Source organism: Hibiscus syriacus, unplaced genomic scaffold (genome assembly GCF_006381635.1).
Source record: "Hibiscus syriacus cultivar Baekdansim isolate YM2019G1 unplaced genomic scaffold, ASM638163v2 tig00110013_pilon, whole genome shotgun sequence".
NCBI lineage: Eukaryota > Viridiplantae > Streptophyta > Magnoliopsida > Malvales > Malvaceae > Hibiscus > Hibiscus syriacus.
In genome coordinates, this window is record NW_024062563.1 from 4,519,176 (window position 1) to 4,543,144 (window position 23,969).

At 34.9% G+C, this 23,969-nt stretch overlaps 2 protein-coding genes across 2 annotated transcripts; one reads left to right on the forward strand and one right to left on the reverse strand.

Annotated features, from left to right (window-relative positions):
• Window positions 1-3,237: 3,237 nt before the first annotated feature.
• Window positions 3,238-6,548, forward strand: LOC120212590 (leucine-rich repeat receptor-like protein kinase PXC2). Its single transcript, XM_039210853.1, has 2 exons — window positions 3,238-4,789; window positions 4,886-6,548. The coding sequence occupies exons 1-2, from the start codon at window positions 3,483-3,485 to the stop codon at window positions 6,324-6,326; spliced, it is 2,748 nt and encodes a 915-aa protein (XP_039066784.1). The 5' UTR covers window positions 3,238-3,482; the 3' UTR covers window positions 6,327-6,548.
• Window positions 6,549-8,397: 1,849 nt separating this feature from the next.
• LOC120212591 lies at window positions 8,398-12,648 on the reverse strand. The gene is made up of 4 exons (XM_039210854.1): window positions 12,232-12,648; window positions 11,590-12,109; window positions 10,202-10,326; window positions 8,398-9,253 (listed from the first exon to the last, which is right to left on the reverse strand). Exons 1-4 carry the CDS (start codon window positions 12,370-12,372, stop codon window positions 8,801-8,803), a joined length of 1,239 nt encoding a protein of 412 aa, XP_039066785.1. The 5' UTR covers window positions 12,373-12,648; the 3' UTR covers window positions 8,398-8,800.
• Between the last annotated feature and the right edge of the window lie 11,321 nt (window positions 12,649-23,969).

Below are 23,969 nucleotides of genomic sequence, written 5' to 3' on the forward strand. Positions count from 1 at the left end.
CCACATCTTCAATAACGGACACCGATCAAGTCCAAGCTTTTTTTAGGCTTGGATTTAGTCTTCACATCGACATGTTTATCATAAGTGTCAACTTTGCTCACAAATGTTTCACCACGAGAAATATCATGCACAACAAATCCTGATCATCAATGATAGTTCTATCTTCAAATTCATTATGTTCACGAAATTAAACTCTTTTCTGCTTCACATAACGTTATGCCCACGGTTATTTTGTTCAACAGCGTTTTTAACACGGTGGATGAAACACCAACTGCATTATCTAAAACTGTTGAACCATGTATAACATAAAACTTGGTAGTCTTTCTCTGCCCTTTCAACACAACAAGAGAATCCTTGCAAATTTTCATAGCTCCATATTCACTGGAGAATTTGTACCCTTTTGAATCTAGAGTACCTAACGAAATTAGATTTCTACTCAAATATGGAACATGTCTCACATTACCAAGTGTTCGAACAATCCATCGAACATCTTAATCTTGATTGTGCCAACGCCTGTGACTTTACAAGGGATATTATTTCCCAAAAATACATCACTTGTAGAAAGAGCTTCAGACGACGCAAACAAGTCACGATTTGGATTCATATGAAAACTACTACCAGAGTCAAGTATATACTCATCACTTGTTATAAAGTTGTTGTCAACCGCAACTAGGAGTTCTCCGTTATGGTACTCCTCTACTATACCGACCTCACCAGATTTCTCAGAGTTCTGCTCTTCAACTTCTCTTTTGATTTTATTTTGCAACTTGTAACACTCCTATTTAACATGACCTTTCTTTTTACAATAGTGACAAGTTTTACCTTGGTTGGAAGATTTTTATAAACCCCTTGCAATATTATCAGAAGAATGTTTGCCTTTTCTCCTACTGTCTAAGCTAGTCGATTCATGCATCACGAGACGATCTGCATGGGGCTCGGAACCAAATACAAGATGTTTGATCTCGTCAAACGAGTGCATGCCATTGTAAACTTCTTCAAGAGTGAGTGTTTCGTGATTGTACAAGATTGTATCTCTGAAAGACGAGTAGGAAGGAGGCATCCAACATAGGAGGATCAATCCTAAATCTTTTTAATCATACTTCACTTCTAAAGTCTCTAGATCATAACATTTTCATTGAATGCGGTCAGATGCTCTTCAAAAGACAAATATTCCGCCAACTTGAGCTAATAAAGACGATGTTTTAGGTGCAACTTGCTGGTAAATGATTTCTGCATGCAAAGTTGCTCCAATTTCGCCCACAAAGTTGCAACTGTTTTTTTTTCAACACATCCTGTAAAATTTGACTTGATAAGTGTAAACGAACCTGAGAAAGAGTTTTATGATCATTACGCTTTTCCTCATTCGTCCATTGTGTTACCGACTTCTCATCAAATCTTTTTATTATATCGTCGAGATCTAATTGTGCAAGAACATCCCGAATCTTCACCTGCCATAGCGAGAACATGATGTTTCGATCCAATAGCGAAATATCATATTTTATTATTGTCATAATTGAACCCGACGCTCTGGTACCAGTTAGTTATAATATCGGAACGATGATTATCGGTAAACAAATAAACACGATCGAAAAGGAAAAACAAAGAACATCGGGATTTGCGTGGAAAACCCAAAAAAGAAAAACCATTGGCAAAGAATAATAATTTCACTAATATAAAGGAAGAAAATAAAGAGGATTTTGGTGAAAGAAAAACTTAATTTCTAACCCCGACCCTTAGTATCGATTTATAGAGATAGATACTTAATTACAAAATAAAACTAAATATAATAGAAATATATTTTAATAAAGTTTCCTACTTTCTTAATATCTATATATTAAATAATTTGAACCAATTTGAATTCAAGTTAAACTCTAACAAAAAAAAATTATAACCATTGAAAGACAATATTGTATTATTGTTCTTGTCTGCAGTTGACTGCTATAGGGATGAAGCCAATAATAATAATAATAATAATAATAATCTTTGTGTTGTATTCACTATAATCCGAAAAGGAGCAGACTAATTAACAAGACAGACATGGAAAACAGCTGAAAATGCCTCACAGCATATCAAATGGATGTATGACGCGGTTGAATAACTCTTATTGTCCACCAAAAAACCATTGTCAAACATCATTGACTACGTGAAGTAAAAAAGATTGAGATTCGGCGCCATTTACGCCACTAAATCTATCCTCCAAATTAAGAAATACAACACAATACTAATTAAGAACTAAGCTTAGAACCTTCAGCGTATAGATTGAGATGCAGAAACCGAAAACACAACACAAGAGTAGGTTTTTCATTTTTGAAATGGTAAAAAAGTAAAATGATGATGATGTGTGGTGGTCTCCGGCCGAGAAATTCCGGTGAAAGTGAAAAAGGTAAGCCGTTTGTTGTGGAAGGCATGTGTTGTCGTTATGCTGTCTGCATGTTCACCAACACTTTTATCTCTTTTCTCAGATCAGATGTTCCCATTTTTAAGCTTTCCTTCTTGAGTTTCGCTAAAGTAGAGTGATTTCAATTTACTTAAAATAAAGATTAATTTAATTTCAGTTTCTTTTTTAAAAGATTTAAAAGAGAGAGAAGACTTGAAAATCACGTCACACTTGAATCGGTGTGCAACTACAAAGAATATTTATAGCAGCCCCTTTTGCTTTTTAATCATGACTTACCATTTCTCAATAAAACAATAAGAGAGAAGAAATATAATCCCATCTCAACTGGTAAAGCAAAACAAAAGCTGATATACCTGTACAGTGTTTCAGGATCCTTGTTTGACCGAATATAAAATCATATTTACTTATTAATTATATTTTGACACTCTAAAATTATCACTAACGTTAAATTTTAATTTTGTTTTGATCATTTATAACTTAAAAAATAATAAAATTATGAAATTGATATTTATTTTTTTATAATGATGTGGTATGTTTTATAATAACATATCAATATCACTTTTAATTAATATTAGTAATAAATTATTAAAATAAAATTAAAACATAGCATTAATAATAATTTTTTAAAATTTTTTAAATGATTAGAGCAAAAGTAAAGTGACACTTAAGTGGTTAAATAAGTAAATTACCCTAAAATTAAAAGAAATTTAACGACACAAGTGCTGCAACAAGTGATTAAACGATTAGTTTAGGGTACAACTTTTGTGTAAAATTATAAGCAAAATCCAACTTATGATGTTGTCTGTAACTAAACGGACGACAGTTACAGTACACACACCAACCACAATCAACACTAAAATTTTCATCATTAATTACTTCCTTCTTCAACTCCCCCCCCCCCTCTATTTCTTCTCCTTCGCCACCTTTTCACCTCACCTTGAACTATTTTGATATTTTCTACTTCTACTTCCGGTTAGGAGTTTCTAAAACTTCTTTTACTTACCCCAAACTCAAACTAAAACAGCGAAAACCACCCATGGATGCTTAGTAATTGTTTTTCTAATTGAGTTGGAGGAGGAAGAAAATGGTTTTAAAGGTTTTAGCTTTTCTTGCGTTGCTTTCAGTTATGGTGAACTCTCAGCAGCCAGCTTTCAACGACGACGTTCTGGGGTTAATCTTCTTCAAAGCAGGTCTCAAGGACCCAAATGCAAAGCTCCAATCTTGGAGTTCCGACGACAATGATCCCTGCAACTGGACGGGCGTAAAATGTGACCCCATTACTTACCGGGTTACGGAGCTCCACCTCGATGACTTATCTCTTTCCGGCCACGTCGGTCGTGGCTTATTGCGGTTACAGTTCCTTCAAGTTTTGTCACTTTCGAAAAACAATCTCACGGGTACCGTAAACTCCGAGCTTTCCCATATCGGAACCTTGCGGGTTATCGATTTGAGTGGAAACAGCTTGTCGGGATCGATCCCTGAAGAGTTTTTTGCACAATTTGGGTCTCTGAAGTCGGTTTCTTTTGCGAGAAACAAGCTCACGGGTCATCTTCCTGGTTCTTTGAGCTCATGTTCGACGCTTGTGGAAGCAAACTTCTCGTTTAATCGAATCTCGGGGCAGTTGCCATCTGGGATTTGGTTTTTGAGGAGCCTTCAATCGCTTGATGTGTCTGGTAATCTGATGGAAGGAGAGATTCAAGAAGGGATTGGCAATTTGTATGATTTGAGACTGATAAATTTCGGAAACAACAGATTCTCAGGGAAGATTCCTGGTGATATCGGAAGCTGTTCACAGTTGAAATCTGTTGATTTTAGTGATAATTTTTTGTATGGTAATCTTCCTGATTCAATGAGGAGACTTGTTTCTTGTAGTTCAATCATTTTACGAGGAAACTCTTTGAGTGGACAAGTTTCTGACTGGATTGGAGAATTGATAAGCCTTGAAAGTTTGGATCTTTCTGCAAATAATTTCTCTGGTGGAATTCCATCTTCTTCGGGAAATCTGCAGTTACTGAGGGAATTGAATCTTTCAATGAACCAGTTAACTGGTAATGCTCCATCATGGATTTCTGGGAATGAACTTATGGGGAGCCTTCAGGTCTTGGATCTTTCTTCAAATGATTTATATGGTGAAATCCCGTCGAAAATCGGGGTTCTTAGCAGCTTGGTGTTCTTTAATACGTCCAGGAACAATCTTTTTGGATCAATTCCAGGCAGTATAGGTGAATTGAAGACCACACAGGTTATTGATTTGAGCTACAATTTGTTGAATGGAAGCATTCCTTCCGAAATTGGTGGTGCAGTGTCACTCAAGGAACTCAGATTGCAGATGAACTTTCTTTCTGGGAAAATTCCAATTCAGATAGTGAATTGTTCATCACTAACAGTTTTGTAAGTTCTTCCTTGCTCGTATATTCGTTCGTTGCTAGCTATGTACATTCGAGTTCTTTTAATGATTTTGTTCTGGTTTCAATTGCAACGGTGCAGAAATCTATCCTGGAACAACCTATCTGGCTCGATTCCTCCTGCCATTTCGAACTTGAGCTGCCTCGAGTATGTGGACTTGTCGTCCAATGACCTTACCGGAAGCTTACCGAAAGACCTAGCTAATCTTTCTCTACTCATGTTCTTTAATGTCTCTCACAACAACCTTCATGGTGTACTTCCTGTGGGGGGCTTCTTCAACACCATTCCTACTTCATCCGTCTCTGGAAATCCGTCGTTGTGTGGTTCAGTTGTCAATCGCTCTTGTCCGGCTGTCCATAATAAGCCCATTGTCCTCAATCCTAACTCCTCAGACTCCATCAGTGGCTCCTTGCCGAATCATCATCGAAAGAAAATTGTGCTCAGCATCTCTGCCCTCATTGCCATTGGTGCAGCGGCATTCATTGTAATCGGTGTAGTAGCTATCACTGCCCTCAATATCCATGTCCGGTCTTCTATGTCGCGTGCTCCCGCAGCTCTCGCCTTATCCGGAGGGGAAGATTTTAGTTGTTCTCCCAACAATAATACGAACTATGGCAAACTTGTAATGTTTTCAGGGGATGCTGACTTTGCTGCTGGTGCTCATGCTTTGCTTAACAAGGATTGTGAGCTTGGTCGTGGTGGGTTCGGAGTTGTGTATCGAACAATCCTTCGTGATGGACGTTCGGTTGCCATCAAGAAGCTGACGGTTTCAAGTTTGATCAAGTCTCAAGACGGATTCGAAAAGGAGGTTAAAAAACTCGGAAAGGTTAGGCACCATAATCTTGTAGCTCTCGAAGGATATTACTGGACTCCTTCCTTGCAACTCCTCATTTACGAATTTGTTTCAAGTGGGAGCTTGTATAAGCACCTACATGAGCCCGGAAGAAGTTGCCTATCGTGGCGGCAGCGATTCCACGTAATTCTCGGGACGGCCAAGGGTCTGGCCTATTTGCATCGTATGAACATTATTCACTACAACCTTAAATCAACTAATGTTCTTATAGATTGCTCAGGTGAGCCCAAGGTTGGAGACTTTGGCCTAGCAAGGCTATTACCAATGTTAGACCGATGCGTTTTAAGTAGCAAAATCCAAAGTGCACTTGGTTACATGGCTCCCGAATTCGTTTGCAAGACGGTGAAAATAACCGAGAAATCCGATGTGTACGGCTACGGTGTATTGGTGTTAGAGGTGATAACAGGGAAGAAGCCAGTGGAATACATGGAGGATGATGTGGTGGTGCTGTGTGACATAGTCAGGGGAGCGCTTGAAGACGGTAGGGTGGAGGAATGTATCGACAGGAGGCTTCGTGATAACTTCCCGGCAGAAGAGGCGATCCCGGTTATTAAGCTTGGCTTAATATGTGCATCTCAAGTGCCATCAAATAGACCAGACATGGAAGAAGTAGTAAACATTTTAGAACTCATCCAATACCCTTCTGAAGGCCAGGACGAGCTCGAGTAAGTGATTCGGGATCGATACGACGCCGTGTTTTACGGTGACGATGAATCCAATTTGTGCTACAGGAAAAAAGAGTTTACATTTTATGAAATGGCCTTGTCCACCATCCCATTTACCCTCGATTCTTTGTTCTTTCCACGTTATATTTTATGTGACTTATTTTGTTTGTTTTCCCTTTCAATACGTAGAGTTTTCACCTACTGGATTCCTTATCACCGGCTGCGTATGGGACTATGAATCATATGCAATCAAATGTTCCAATACGTCATTCTTCAAATTTTAGTATTTTATACTTTTTTTTTTATATTTAAAAAAGGGAAACTACTTCTATGATCACTTAACTATGAGTTGATTTTATTTTGAGCATTCATATTTTGTCAATCAGATCGACTAATTATTTAAGTATTATAATCAAACCACCAACCGATAAGATTTAATGGAGGAGGCTGTTTTAAAAATTAGTATAATTACACATCTGGTCCTCCTTAAATTTAATCTAACCAAATTAATAGAACATGTAAATATTGAGGACTAAATGTTACTCATACTATTTTTTTTTAACAATCACGTCAATCTCTCCCTTAAATATTAACGATTGGTGACTTGATTGACAATAATTAAATAGTTAAATGATCTAATTGATAAAATTAAAAGATTAATGATTAAAATAGAATTTGGTCACAATTAAGTGATCATGGGTGTAATTTACTCTAAAAATATGTAAAAAAGAAAATGAAACAGAGGAATGCAAGGAGAGAACGTGAGAAAGGAAAACATAAAAGTGAAGAAATGAATGATGGGAACACATGATGCTGGTGAAGAAAGAACACTCATTTGCTTTATGTAAAGCACTTTCTTTTTCAATTAATAAATAAGTTTGTATGTATTTATTTTGGGGGAGAAATATGGGATTAGCCTTCATGAATTTTGCAAACAATAGCTTTGAGCAATCAAAGGCCACAGTCATGCGCACTAACCCAACTCATGCTCCACATCTAATCCATGCCTTTTTTTTTCTTTTTGTATGGTGGTGGCAAACATGGCATTATATATATAGTGCATGGCATTATAGATGTTGCCACGAGAATCTCACGGTTTGGTTTTGTTTATTGGATTGTACTAATAGTGGAAAGCATGGCATTATATATCTACAGAATTTTTTTCACCAACTCATTTTTTATATTCTTATTTATTTTATTGAGTCGTTTTTAGAATAAACGATTATTTCTTTTAATAATATGGGACCATTTGTTGGGCTAATACAGTGAGGAAATTAGTTTATTAATATAGAGTATTCGAGAAATTACTATCTTTTACATAAGATGAATGTTATAGTGTCAATCGAAAGTTGTCGGAGTCACCTGACGTCTTCTGGAAGATACCCGAAACACTTGATGTCTTCCTGCATTAAGTTTCGTGTATTAGCCCAACAAACGACTCTAAAATCCTTGAAAAAGTCATTCACCATCTTCGACCAACTCCTCCGCCAGTTCAAGGACACCAACAAATGTCATCACCATTTGTGCATCCAGAGTCATGCAAGAAGATTAAAAAGACATCAAATCTTCCGCGCGTCTTCATAAAAACATCATGTGATTCATGATCTTTCCCGATCACTGTAAAAACCACCCTAATAAAGTTCGGAAATTCTTTTCCCACCTCGTTATTTGGGTGATTTTACTACCAATAATATCATTTCTAAGATTTAAATTTAGTATCATATTGTTTATTATAAGCACAAGTTAAGGTAAAAGTATTATAGCAGTCCCTGTACTACATCTCGATTAGTATTTTGATTTTTCTACTGAAAAAATAGATGCATTGATTTACATGTACTTTGAAAAGCAAAGGATCCATTCACTAAAATTTATCTCCTATTTTAGTTAATATTGAGGTGATAATCATAAAAAATGTAAAATAATTTTAAAAATAAGTACCAAAAGTGAATAAATAATAATTTTAATAACATAGTAAGTATATGTTCATCATTAATTTTGGTTAGCATGCAATTATTATTATTAGATGTTATAGTCCACGCCCAATTCAATTCTTCATACATACCACACAATGCCTCTGCTAATGTCATTCTTTCATATTGTTCAAATCAATGATGTCCCAAAAAAGGTTAGCCTTCCAAGCAAATACATTGAACAACAGTAACTGTTATCCTGCAATATAATATTCTGACTCTTTAGGGACCAACTTCAATCCTTGTTGACCTCAAATACCAAATAAATGATTACTCTACAACCAAAACATAAAACTCATTAGTAAACTCCAACACCATCATCCCCACTGATAAATGGCAGAAAAACACAGGCTCTTTGGAGGACTTCCGATGATCAGTAATGTTGGCAACTGTGTGGACCAATTTACAGTTTCTACATCGAGTCGCCTGTTCTTTGAATTATCTATTCCTTTTCCTTCTATGACTTCGCACTTTCTTACCTTCTCACTTTTTTTCCGGGTAAAAAGGTTCAATCATCCCAGTCATTTTCCCAGCCATCTCTGTTTGACGATCTAGTAGTGAGGCCATTTGCTGAGATGTTCGATACATTGTGTCGTCCCATTGACGATTTCCCTGCATTGCCATCATCCCAATCACTATCCCAACCCTGGTCCCAGCCTTCAGCTGTTTCTACTTCAGTAGCTGCCATGGATTCTGGTAATCCCATTTCTAGCTCTTGGTAAGGTATACCATCACGCCGTCTCTTCTTCCTAAACATGCAACAAGCCCATGACCCTCCGAAAACTAAAACTGTTGCAATCATGAAGTATGCTCCATTTACTGGTGTCAGCAACTTGTCATAAGGAAGGTTTAAGAAAGGGTTCCCTTCGGATGCAATAGGGTTCATGTGTAGCACACAATCTCCATTTCCAGCACTTAATAATAGCTCACCGGTCTCACTAATAGTCAAAGGGATATTGATCTGGAAACGTTAAGCAAATGCAAATCAACTCTAGATACAAATAAGTGCACGAGACACTTATTGGAACATTGTTCTGGGTCAGAGTGTTTATCTTCATCCCCCATGAACGAAAGTTAATTTAAGAAAAACAGTAAATCATCATCCCAATATAAAGGCCTGGCAAATGCCGTTATCTAATATTCAACTTTGGATTTGATGTGCTTTTACATTCATGTTTGACCACTCGATTAACGCAGGCTTACATCCAAAGATGTACTTATTGACAGATATGTTATGTTGTTTGCTGAATTGCCTCTTATGCATTGTTCAAAAATAAGTCCATTGATTTCAGCTATTAGTAATATGCCAATTAGTAAAGGGAGTATTAAGTGAAGTTAATCCATACCAGTTGAGAAAGTTTTGATGGTTAAGTTAGGGGTTTTGGGTTTTGTTCTTTTCCTACTAATAAGGGAGTATATATTGATGTTTAACAAGCAAGCTATTTAATCTTGGCATACAGTCGATCAATCCTTCTAAGTACTCTATGCGCCCAAAGATGTCAACCAATATAGGCAGAGTAAAAAGTTCATATTTTCCCCTTTTCTTTATTTACTTATCTCCGGAATGATTTATTAAATGTCCTCAAATTTAGCCGGATTAGAGATAAACAATTTTTGTCACTACAAATTATATTTTCAAGTTAAATCGAAGGGGAGGAGGGAAACTGCTATGCAAGTCTTCTTCCTAAAAGTAATCAATTGAGACACTTCATGCCTAATTTAATAGCTCAGTAGAATCAATGAATTGAAAGCTAGCTAAGAACTTCTGCTTTTGTTTAAATAGCCACTGGCTTAAGCGCAACTTCAAATTTTATGTTGCAAATCTTATTCGTGCATAACATAGATCTTATTATGTCCCCTGTTATATGAGAAAAAAATGACAAAGCAGAAGATAAAGAAAAGACCATACCGTTTGAGTTCCATGTTTTGGCACTTTAAGTCCCTTCACTAGAGATTCCCCAGAGGGACCAGCAACATTAACTTTTAAACTTTTCCCCCCACTATTATGGACCAGAACAACCCATTGTTTGGACCCTGGAAAGGAAAAAGGAAATCAAACGTATTGCTTGTCATCAGGAAATATACCACTATGCTACTATATGAATTCTATACTAACAATAAGCAACAATTCAAGAAACAAGTTCACTAGATTCCTCATCTTGTACAATTACGAAAGAAAACTGAATGGGAATCGAGCTGATTAAGCAATAAATAAATACTGCCTAATTAGTATTTGCACAGTTGAAATTAACATCCATACTGAGATCCATTACTCCTTAACACAGGAGCAAAAATATAGCATAACATTAAAATAAATCAAATAATTTATCATTCTATCCCCAAATAACTGTTCTATTAAAACCACTCAGTGATTAGGAAATTGCGTTCAAGGCATTTGAAATGTGGGGAATTTTGTGTCACCTTGCATACACCCACACATACAAATAATGAATAGACGAAGATTATAATTTGATTATAACTTAGCTAAAAAAGTTTATGCTAATTGTACTACTATTTTATTGTTAAGATGCCTGATGCCTTCACACGGACTTGCCCATTGTTTCTTTCAAAATGTATTTTCAACTAAAGGATATTGCTGGAGGTTAACCCTAGAATTGCATTATCTATATTGTTAACCAAATACATCAATGTGACGTTCCTAACCATTAACCTTCTATAAATATTCATAATAACTTAGTCAGCAACAATACCTACCGAACAATCAAATTCCCACTATTTATATTTCCATGCAAGGCAACAGCTAAAAGGAAGCTAGCTATCATCCATAAATTTGTTCATTGTACTGAACTTCTTCATCCAACCTTAATCTAGCACCATAAAGAAACATCCAACTTTTTCCAGTTTTTCTTTTTAATTTTAATATAGCAGATTTAACATTTGAAAATAGACACCCCTAGCCCTCTATCCATGCCCATGTATCGCTAGACAGTCATGGAACAGTTCATAACCCTATTTTCCAAACATGTTCCAAAAATGCAATGAGCCTAGGCACATTTATGCTCCAATTTTCAGAATAAGAACAGATATAAATATTAAGTTTCAGTCCACATAATTACTCTACTAGGCAGCTAAAGCATACTCAATTCAACTTCAGTAATGAATGTATGCAAGCCATTACTCAACTAAAGGCAACAGCACAATATCATTAGCTCATTTTCAAATTCTATGTAAGCATTAAATCAGTTTCTATTCCTTGGAATTCCACCCTTGACCCTACCACCCTAATAAGCAATTCGAGATGGCTTCTAAAGCAATGCGAATTATCAGTTTGAAAACCTTTAATGCAGGCAGTCAAGTAGTTGCCGTCATTGCAGCTGTTAGCCACCCCATCACATGTTTCAACAATCCCTGACTGGGTCTTATTTCCATTCTCATTTGTCTTCTTCGGCGGCTTCTTATTCTCATCCTCCTTTGACACATCTGCCTGTTCAGTCCCCGTGCTATTAGGTTTCTTTGCACTATATGTATCATTTTTCTTTTCCTCTTTACCCTCCAATGTTTTATCACCAGTGGAATTTGAAGTTGAACTCGAATTGTTTCCAGTACTAGCATTATTTTTCTTATCCTCGTTATCCTCCACTGTTTTATGATTTGAAGTTGAACTCGAATTGGTTCCACTATCTATTCCCTTTTGCGGAGGAGGTGGAATCACTTTCCCCGGTTCATCTGATAGTTTAGGATCCTTCTTGTCAACTGGAGGTTGATTCGCGGAATTCGTTCTATTCAACGGGTTCGGATCCAATTTCGATTGAGTATCCGGTTTAGGGTCCGATTTCTTGGTTGGCGACTGAGAAATCTAAAATCTCAACAATAAGTAATTTTAGTTAAATACTAAATTCAAGAAGAAAACAACAAAAAACGACGATGGTAACTAAAATAAACGATTGAGATAGATAGGGAAAAGGAAAGAGATATTACTGGCGGCGCTCCGGCGGTCGTGTCGTTCTTTGTTGGAGATTCATCGGCTAAGAACCGAAGCTTCCAAAACAGAGAAGCATTGGAAACATCGGCGACGATCAGAAACAACAAACACGCTGTCGTAATTGCATATCTATCCATCTCGCTCTAAATAATAATAATATTCTTTCGGGTTTGTTTGTTTGGAGACTAAGATCTGGAAATTGACAAAACTATTTTAGGCGGCGGAGTTGAGATTTATAGAATCGGTAGCTCCGTTGAATGAACGCACCACCGAGCAAAATTAGCATCCTCGAAAGAAAGAAGTAAACAGTAATTAATTAACTAGCGATGAATCTGAATGAAAAAGGGAGCAAAATTTAGCTTCAAAAATCGAAACACGGCAAACGCAGAGCGGTTACAATTTTATGAATAAAAGTGATTGGTGACGACATCAGAAATTCTGCTATGTAGCAGTTTAATTTAAGATTAGGAAACGGTAAGAAATAGGTGTAAGATAAAAAGTAATATTTAAGTTGATCTTAAAATATTATAAAAAATAATATTTTTTATTTAATAAAAATAATAAAATATTAATTTTTAAATTATGTTTAACTGAAAATATTATTTTTTTACAACAGTTTTGTTTTATTTATTTTATATAGTTCTATAACTTTAAATTATACTGTTTATCTTTTAAATTTTTCAGTGACGACGATGATAAGGATTAAGATGCCAATGGAATAATAGAAATTTTAGTATTGTTGAGTTGTTTTTCCAAGTCTTTTTTTAAATAATTTCTACTAAAAGAAGAAACATTTTTTTTACTCTTAGGCTAAGTTTGCTTTAAGGAATGTAAGATTACCAGTGAGAATAAAAGATTATCAGAGAATAGGATTACTGAGAATGTTGTATTTTGTGTTTGGTTGGTTTAACAGGAATGTAAGATTATCGTGTTTGGCTAAAAGAATAAAAGATTATTGGAATGTATATTTGATTAAATTGTCCTTATTATATATTTGTTTTTTAACAAGTTAGAAAATATTAACAAGTTGGAAAATATTTATATATTTTCTTTAAAAAATTTAAATTCATAAAATTTATATAATTTTTTTACAAATTAAAAATATAAAAAGGTTTAATGAAATGGTAAAATTTTATTTTAACCCCTGAACTTCATATAAAATTTTAATTATAGATTTTTTTTGTAAATCTAAAATAATTTAAGGATAAATTTGTAATTTAACCTTCGTAGAATTTTTATTATTCAGAATTTTTTTGAAATAATTTTTTTATGGACATTTTAGTTTAAAACGCCGATAATCCAACAATACCTAAGGAAATGGAGGTAATGACATTTCCGGTAATATACCCCAAAAATCCACTATTGGTAATGTAAGATTACCAGGAATGACATTCCCGACCAACCAAACTAGGGAATGTGAATTCCATTCCCATGAGAATCTCACATTCCTCCGACCAAACATACCCTTTAATGATCATGAACTCCCAACTTAGAAGAAATGGAATGTGTCAATTAAGAACTTTAACCATGTGCTTCTTGATTTGATTTGACTAAAAATTTGACATTGATCGACATAAATTCACGTTGTCACTATTTGCATGAAACAAAAATGTATGTGAGGTTCTTGTATTCTTTTAAAAAATAAAATTAATATGACTTTCGAATTATTTTTATACTTAATGTAGTCCTTTAATTCAAAAAATCAAATCTAATGAAGCTTTTTGATCAACATTTTTTCGTCGTTAACTGTTATAATGCCGACGTTATAGTTTCCATGCTGACATGATGATTCACGATGTTAATATGAAGGTCCACAGTAGTTGATGGGTTAAATTGATTTTTTTATCGTGTTCGAGGGTTGAATTATTTTTTAAAAAGTTCAAGGTTTACTTAATTATTTTAAAAAATAAAATTATTTTAAATTTAAATTATTTAAAAAATTAAATGTAAAAATACTAAAAATACTAATATATATTAAAAATACTATTAAAAATAAAAAAATAGATAATAAATTATTAAAGTAAAATATCTAAAAAGTATATATCCAATATATAGATAAAAATTAATTAATTAATTATATTTATAGTGGAAATAATAAAATCCTAATTAATTATATTGTAAAGACATAATTTTTTGTATGTAAAATTTTCTATCACTTTTTAAAATATTGGTAGATAGTGACATATAAATTAAAACTTTTCCTACATCTTGTGTCTTTTTCTTACATTTTATTGTGTTATGTATGGAAAATGATGAACAAATATAAGTTGTAAATAATTGAAATAATTTTATTTTAAATTAAGTAAAATTATAGATTGATATTTATTCTAAATTAAGTGAAATTAATTTATTAATCGTGATTTAAAGATATTTATAGTAAATTTATGCCAACCTAAAATTAACATTTGAACATCATTCTTTGTTTATACTATTCCAATTTCAAACCTTATTAAAGTGAAATAGTAAGTGTCGAATAATTAAAGGGTAAAATTTTAATATTTAATTTTAGAAGTGCTTAATTTGTAGTATAAAAAAGCTTCTAACTTTCAATTCATCAACTAAATATGAAGAGTTTTTTTTTTAATAATCTAGAGTTGTTATTTGTTTATAAATGTTTCTTAATCATCGATAACATGTATTTTATAGACAAAATTATTCGAATTCAATTTTTTTTTAAAAATAATATTTTCTTTGTTATTAAAGTCGAGTTAAACTAAATATAGAGATAAATAGGTAAAAGAGTTGCGTTTCACATATAACAAAACCACTCTCGAACGAGCGAGTAGATGAACTGTTTTATTAATATATCGCCTGAGTCCAACAAAAAGGACACCAAATTGATATTGAGCAGAACCCTTTATTTTGGAGAAGACAGTAAGGAGAATGATTTTGGAGATTTTTGGAGTGGGGGAACACGCTGATGAGTTGATCGAGTCCACGAATTATATTCTCCAGGTCATGAGGGTCTCAAGCCAGCGTGCCATTCCGTGGGCGTAAATCCCTCACCCAACTCTTTCATTTTTCTAATCGCAGAATCTCTGGGCGTAAATTATTTATTACAACTTCATTAACTGACCATCAATTATATGTACCAATTATGGAATGAGATTATCCCTTTTAGTAATAAAATTGTCAAATGATAACTACTTATTTCAATCACTCCATATATATATATATATATACGAGTAATTTATTATGTGCATTACTCATAAATCTTACGCTCAACTCTTTCATTATTCTCATCGGAGAAGTTCTTAACGCAAATCATTTATCGATGTAATAACTAACCAATAAATGTGATAAAGAGATGGGTGAATTGAAAATTTTAAAAGTGTTATTGAAATTAATTAATTTTTAAAAATATTTATTTATTTTTACATATGTTTATTATGTATATTGAATAGAAGAGAATGATATCCGGTAAGCAAGAAGGATAGGACAAAGCAAGTGGAGATAAAATGGCTACAATTTCATATTTATGTTTACCTCAACCTCGCTGTTCACGACAGGTTTAATTTTTTATTTCATTCTCGTTTTATCCTCTGATTCAATTGGGTGTGAAATAAGATGCGTCTCCGCGAAACATCTTCAATGACATCCTCAATGAACACTTTTTAAATAAAATTATTTTTTTCAATAGAAATGAGCCTAAAAAAATAAATTAGATAAAATTACAAATGAATATAAGGTCATATCGTGTCCCTACCCAAAGTCTCATGAATATATGTAGGGCTGTTGTCAAATACATTGATAGAGATGACAATTTACTTTAAATTGTTAGATTTCCATCCAATCCAATAGAGTCTAATTTTTTATAAAGAAAAATCGGATTCATGTTGGATTGGGTCAGATTGTTTAGAGGAGTGAGGTCGGGTCGGTTTTGGGTGGAGTGTGAAAAATCTCCGTCCCGATCCGACCCGGAGATAATAATATAATTTTCTTAAGAATTTTATTATTATTTTAATTAAGTCATTATTATACATCGATGGGTCGAATCGGGTCGAGTTGGATTTATGCCTAAAAAATTCGGATAGGATTAGAGAGAGGATAAATAATTTTCGGATTGAGACAAATTTAAGTGGAGGATACATATTTTTCAAATCAAATTAACTAAAAACCCGATCCAACTTGAGTTCACCATATTCGAGTTTGGCCAGAAAATCAAACTTCGGTGGTGAAGCAAAGAACCAATAGAAGGTTGTTCATTTCAGAAAATGTTGTTATTACGAAGCTACCATGAATGCCAAGCTAATGTCGCAAAGGCAGTATTCCATGGTTTTGAAGAACCAGCAAACTGTTTGAATATTATAAAGACTGTGGCCGATTCAGAAATTTAAGAATGGGGCCTAAAATTTTAGTTTTATTTTCTTAAAAAATAATGGGTATGAAAAAAATTTTATTTTTCCATTTTTTTAATATATTATACTAAATTTCACCTTTTCACCCCTAAATAATGAGGATGCGCTTGACCCCAAGGGAGTGTATCCGCCCTTGATTGTAACCTCCTCGACCGATGTGGGTAACCCGATCCGATCTGGAGTGTCACATTAGGGCCACCGGAGCGACCCACTGTAAAAATAGCGGAAAATTTAAAACTTTTTATCAGAACATGTAAACTTATAAAATCATTTATCAGTATGCATAAATAAAACAAATTTTCAGACTCATATATAAAGCAAAATACAATTACATGCCTCCTAATCATATGTACCATACTCTGCAAGCAACCCCGGAAGAACTCCCTTACTGATGTCGATAGATATACTGGTACGATTCTTTTAACCTGAAAAGATGAGTAACAGAGTGAGCTTTAAAAATCTCAGTAATACAGAACTACCAGATGACGCTGAAGAACATGCAGATACAGATAATTTTCTTATTGGTTCCGAACATCCATAGATTTTTATGTTGAGCGGAGATCTTAATGATGTTTCAGATGTTAACGGACAATGAGCTTTCAGTTATGAGAAATATTTCGGATGTCTAGGTTCAGGAGATCAAAATAAGTTATCTAGTGTGTTCCCGCAAAACCAGTGAAAAAATATATTTTTTAAAAATATTTTTAAACATTCAGAAATCATAGTAATTCTCTCAACCACACACGTCCATAATGTGTAGGTTCCCCAGAACTATACAACCCCGACACAACAGCAAGACCCTGAGCACACAGTCGAGGAGCCTTCATATATTCTTCCTCCAACAATAACCCCCAAATAAAACATTTATCAAAAACCATAGTAAATCCCCCAACCGAACACATCATAATGTGTAGGCTCCCCAGAACCATACAACCCCGGCACAACAGTTAGGCCCTGAGCACAAAGTCGAAGAGCCTGCATATATTCTTCCTCCAACAATACCCCCAAATAAACATTTTCCCTTCAATAAACGGAGATATCAAAAATCAAAACAGAATTCATATCATATATCAGATATCATATATCATAACATAATTCAGATCAGAAATCAGAACAGAATTCAAATCAGAAATCATAACATATTTCAAATCAGAAACCAGATAAAACATTCATGTAATTAGGGAACACACCAGAGTTTCCAGATGTTATTCAGAGATACTGAATAATCTTATTGGCAGAGAAACACGAATCTTCAGTTTACCGATAGAATGTCGGAATTTAAAATCACTAATGGAAGAGTTTATTAACTGACAGAATCATCAATTATTCAGAATATGAATTATTAGGATCATATCTTATTCGGACAGTTTTCGGAAGTTGAACGTAATAAGAAGGGTATTCAGAATCCTTTACAACCATGTCGATTGATCAGATAATCGAACAACTCGAGATAAATAGCTCTCAGAACAATTTCTTGTCGACTGGTCAATTCATTGTATTTCCAAGGTATTTAATCTTTAATACCACAAATTCTTGTCCATAGATCATCTTCAGAATCATGGCTGAATAGATCTTTCAGTGGTCTTTATTTCATTTCCACGCTTCCACGATATCATGAAATACTGACGTGCTTGATTTGTAGTTCATGACCCATAAGGACAGTGCATCTTATAAACTCTTCAGAGTTTCCAGACTTATCCAAATCACTTAAGTATTCCTCAATCATTGAGGTTACTTAGCTCATTTAGCAGTCAAGTTCATTCTAGTTACTTCGGAGTTTTCCAAAGTAATAATAACATTTTCTGAATTTCGGATACATAATGTACTTTCAGCTAGTTCAGTTCGATCTTCGTGGTTGATCTGTCGAACAAATATAAAATTCTTAGTACTGAATACGATCTAGAGTTATAGAGTTGAATATTTCCAAAATTATCATCGAACCAAACTTGAGAAGACGAACACACGTTCAAATAATATCTATGTCGTTCAGGTAATGACATATCATTAAGGTTGATCGACTCACTTAAGTGGTGTTCCATAACTTTTAAGGGGTAGTACATCACCTATGTTTATTTGGATTCCTTAATCAATCCAAAACATTTACTTAGTATAGGCCATAAGGGTATTTTGGTCATTTTTGTGCTCAACATTTTTCCATTCATTTCAAAGCTTAAAGATGTCCATTCATTCCTAGGCTTGGTGATATTTTTTAGTCCTCCATTATTGGGGTATTCTGGTCATTTTACAGATCCAGTATGTTACAATCATTTTGTAACACCCCCAACCCATACCCGACCCGGATATGAGTCAGAGATACTACATTGACTTTAAAACACAACTCTTAACAAATAATAGTAAAATATTTGTACTTATATTAAGCCAACTGCCATTTACATAACAAAATGACCTACTGATTAAGTTGCTTCTGATCTGATGATTGCAGGAGTAATACTGTCAAGCTGCTTCACCTGTCTCGTCTATTTCCTCGGATCCTACGTGTGAAACACTCACACGCTAAGTCATCGACTTAGTGAGGCAATAATAATAAGGCAATTGTAATGAAAATGTCATGATCATATGAGATGAAATGCAAACATGTACTTAATCAATGTAGTATACATCATCAATACCCATACCTGTAAGCGTATGATTGTAACATTTATGAATCTGTATTAATAAGTTTATTGGCCCATGATAGCATATTGAGAACCTAAGGTATTTGAGTAATGTGAGGTTGTGCACTATGTTGTCACCACAGCTCGTATAAATGCACCGAAGTGCCCCGTAGAATTGCACCGAAGTGCCCCGTAGAATTGCACCGTAGTGCCATATAATGATGTCCATAAGGACCACATAGAATTCCTTAAGAATCATATACATATACTATGGATCAAGTATGTGTCTTTCAAGACTTCACACAGGTTCCAAAGAATATACATATGTCCTAAAGAACCGAGTATACCCTCTACCCTTGGCATGCCAACTATACCTATAGTTCTCATCTACATAACATGGGCTTTTACATTTCAAGTAGTCTATATCGCGTAGACATGTAAATTCTTACCTTTTTACATAGCTCATAACTTTTCCCACATAGTCATGTCATATAATGCATTTTATATGAATTCATGTCATGTCTCATAATACCGACTATGCTCATGTACCAAGATATAAAATCTAGACTTATCACAAGTCTATAATGGAGTATATTTCTATAATCATGCTATGCATATGCACTCACCTATACTTCTTTGCCTTTTCCTCGATCGATCCTACTGGTAGATTGTTCTCGAACTTGTGTAGGCTCGGTATCTACATAAACATAATTTTCAAGATGATCATCAGATGTCTATGTCTTGCAATTAAGCTTTAATAGCTTATTAATTTAAGAAATTAATAGCTTAGTCTTTCTTTCTTTTCTTCTCTTTTTTTTTCTCATGGGGGAATCGGTTCCCCCCCTGGGGTATCGGTTCCCCTCTAGCATTCTGGAATTTCATATCTGTTGAGGGGTATCGGTTCCCCCCTGGGGGTATCGATTCCCCTCTAGTATTCTGGAAATTCATATTCGTTGAGGGGGTATCGGTTCCCCTTGAATGGGTACCGATTCCCCTAACCCAGAAATCCTATTTTGAGCTCGGAAATCATCCCATTTCAGCTCAAACATACATATTTCACTCTCTTTACTACTCTTAGCTTTCATACACTTACTTTAACTAATTATTATCCATTAAATACCTCTAAAACCTAGAAATCTAATTCTCCATGTAGAATTTAAGAATCCAACCCAAATTCCAATATGTTCTAATTTGAATTCTAACACCTCATACTTCTTAGTTAGCTTCTTGACAAGTCAAAAATCTTATTCAAACTTCAAAACTCATTCCTATCAAAATTTCATCTAAAAATTCATTTTCCAAATCTATCTCTAAAACACTTATCTTGTTGTTTTAATGTCATATAAGCTTTCCTTTAGCTTATATAACATCCACACTTTCATTTCCAATCTTAAAAATCAAAGAAACTACCAAGGTTCAGATTCTTACCTTTACTTGCAAGCTCCACGTTGAGAGAAGGAAGAGAAGAAAATAAGGAAGAAGGAAGAAGAAATGGGAGGGTTCTGGAAACCTAATGTCACACGTGGGTTCTCATATAACCCCATAACATTTTATTTAATTAAAATTTCCTTACAAATGACCATTTGGTCCTTACCTCCATCTCATATTTACTAACCATACTTTTTAAACTATATAATTATTCTACTTTAATCACCAAATGTTGAAACTTTGCAAATTAATCACTCACCGACATGGAGGATGTTACAAATCTCCCCCCTTAAGAAAATTCGTCCTCGAATTTTCATTGCACGAACAAATGAGGGTATTGATGTCGCATATCTTCTTCACGCTCCCATGTTGCTTCTTCTACTTTGTGATTTCTCCATAACACTTTAACCAAAGGAATAATCTTGTTCCTCAATTGCTTAACTTCATGTGCTAAAATTTGAATCGGTTCTTCCTCATAATTCAAGTCAGGACGAACCTCAATCTCTTCTGGTGTCACGATATGAGAAGGGTCAGATCTATATCTTCGAAGCATTGAAACGTGAAAAATATCATGTATCTTTTCCATCTCAGGTGGTAAAGTTAGCTGATATGCTACAGGTCCTACTCTCTTTACAATCTCATATGGTCCAATAAACCGAGGACTCAATTTTCCTTTCCGACCAAATCTCAACACCTTCTTCCATGGAGACACTTTAAAAACACTTTATCTCCAACTTGAAATTCAATTTCTTTCCTTTTAAGATCAGAATAGGACTTTTGCCGATCAGAGGCCACTTTGAGGTTATACTGAATTTCTCGAACTTTCTGTTCTACATCTTGAATTAAATCCGGACCAAGAACACTTCGGTCTTTGAGTTCATACCAATTTAATGGAGTACGACATTTTCTTCCATATAATGCTTCATAGGGGCCCATCTTTATACTAGACTGATAACTATTGTTGTAAGCGAACTCTGCCAGCGGTAAATACTTTTCCCATGATCCTTTAAATTCCATTACGCATGCTCTCAACATATCTTCCAATATCTGAATAGTTCTCTCTGATTGCCCATCAGTCTGAGGATGAAAAGCCGTACTAAAGTTTAAACGAGTCCCCAACGCTCCATGCAAAGATTTCCAGAATCTAGAAGTGAATCGAGGGTCTCGATCAGAGACTATGGAAACAGGTACTCCATGCAATCTAATAACCTCTCTAATATATAACTCTGCATACCTTTCCATAGAGAAATCCGTTCTAACCGGAAGAAAATACGCAGACTTAGTTAATCGATCAACAATTACCCAGATTGATTCTCTTTTGTTCGGGGTCAAGGGTAACCCCGAAACAAAATCCATCGTAACATTTTCCCATTTCCATTGAGGAATGAAAAGCGGTTGCAATAATCCTGATGGAACTTGATGCTCGGCTTTGACTTGTTGACATATCAAACACTTAGACACAAATTCTGTGATGCTTCGCTTCATCCCTGACCACCAAAATCGATCCTTCAAATCCATATACATCTTGGTTCCACCCGGGTGCATCGTTAACGGATTGCAATGAGCCTCTGTTAATATCTCCTTCTTCAAGTCGTCATTGTCGGGTATTACAATTCTTCCTTTACAATATAGATTTCCATCTGACTTAATCTCAAAGTCTTTAATCTCTTTGTTCTTTACTTGTTCAATTCTTTTCAAACACACTTCATCTTTACATTGCAATTCTCCTATTTGTTCCAACCATGCTGGTTTAAGGGTTAATTCTGCACAAAGACCCCCGTCTCCCGTTAAAGATAATCTTGCATCCATAGCTCGTAAAGCTGCAAACGTCTTTCTACTCAGAGCATCTGCTACCACATTAGCCTTTCCGGGATGATAGTCAATTATCACATCATAATCCTTTAAGAACTCTACCCATCTACGTTGCCTCAAATTCAATTCTTTTTGAGTCATAAGGTACTTCAGGCTCTTATGATCCGTATATAAGTAACAACGCTCCCCATAAAGATAATGACGCCAAATCCTGAGAGTGAATACTACAACAGCCATTTCTAGATCATGAGTGGGGTAATTCCTTTCATGTGGTTTCAACTGTCTCGATGCGTACGCTACCACTTTTCCTTCTTGCATTAATACACACCCCAACCCGTTATGGGATGCGTCACTGTATACTACAAAATTCTTGCCAGATTCCGGTTGAACCAATATCGGAGTTTCCGTTAGAATTCTCTTTAAAGCTTCGAAACTTTCTTGACATTCAGAAGTCCAAACAAATGGTACATTCTTTCTCATTAGCTTTGTTAGAGGCAGCACAATCATCGAAAAATTCTTAACGAATCTTCGATAGTAACCGGCAAGTCCCAGAAAACTCCGAACTTCAGACACATTCTTAGGAACTTCCCAATCCATTATAGCTTTAACCTTTTGAGGGTCTACTCTAATCCCAACTGCCGAGATCACATGCCCCAAGAAAATTACTTCCTTTAACCAGAACTCACATTTGGACAATTTGGCATACAACTTCTTATCTCTTAAATTTGCAAGACGATCCTCAGATGTGTGCTATGCTCTTCATGGGATTTCGAGTACACCAGTATGTCATCAATAAAGACAACAACAAACTGGTCCAAGTAGGGCTGAAAAATCCTGTTCATAAGATCCATGAAAGCAGCAGGTGCATTCGTTACTCCGAATGGCATTACGATTCATAATGACCATATCTCGTTCTGAAAGCCGTCTTCGGAATATCTTTCTCCTGGATCTTCAATTGATGATAACCCGAACGTAGATCGATCTTCGAAAATACTGAAGCTCCTTTTAGTTGATCAAACAAATCATCAATGCGCGGAAGATGATACTTGTTCTTGATGGTCACCTTATTGAGCTGTCGATAGTCAATGCAAAGGCGCATTGATCCATCCTTCTTTTTAACAAATAACACCGGAGCTCCCCAAGGCGATACACTTGGTTGGATAAATCCCTTCTCTAGCAATTCTTGTAATTGATTCTTTAACTCTTGCAATTCTTTCGGAGCCATTCGATAAGGTGCCATTGCAATCGGAGCTGTTCCCGGCATTATTTCAATTTGGAATTCTACCTCTCTATCCGGAGGTAATCCTGGCAATTCAGCAGGAAAAACATCAGGGAACTCTCGAACTATTGGAATTTCCTCTAACCTTTTCTCTTGAGCTCTTGAATCAATCACATTTGCAAGAAAACCCTGACATCCTTGTAGCAATAATTTCTTGGCAGACATTACTGATATTACATTTGCTAAAGGATTAAACTTTTCACTGCTCACACTTATCTCTGTTCCTTCTGGACTTTTCAGAG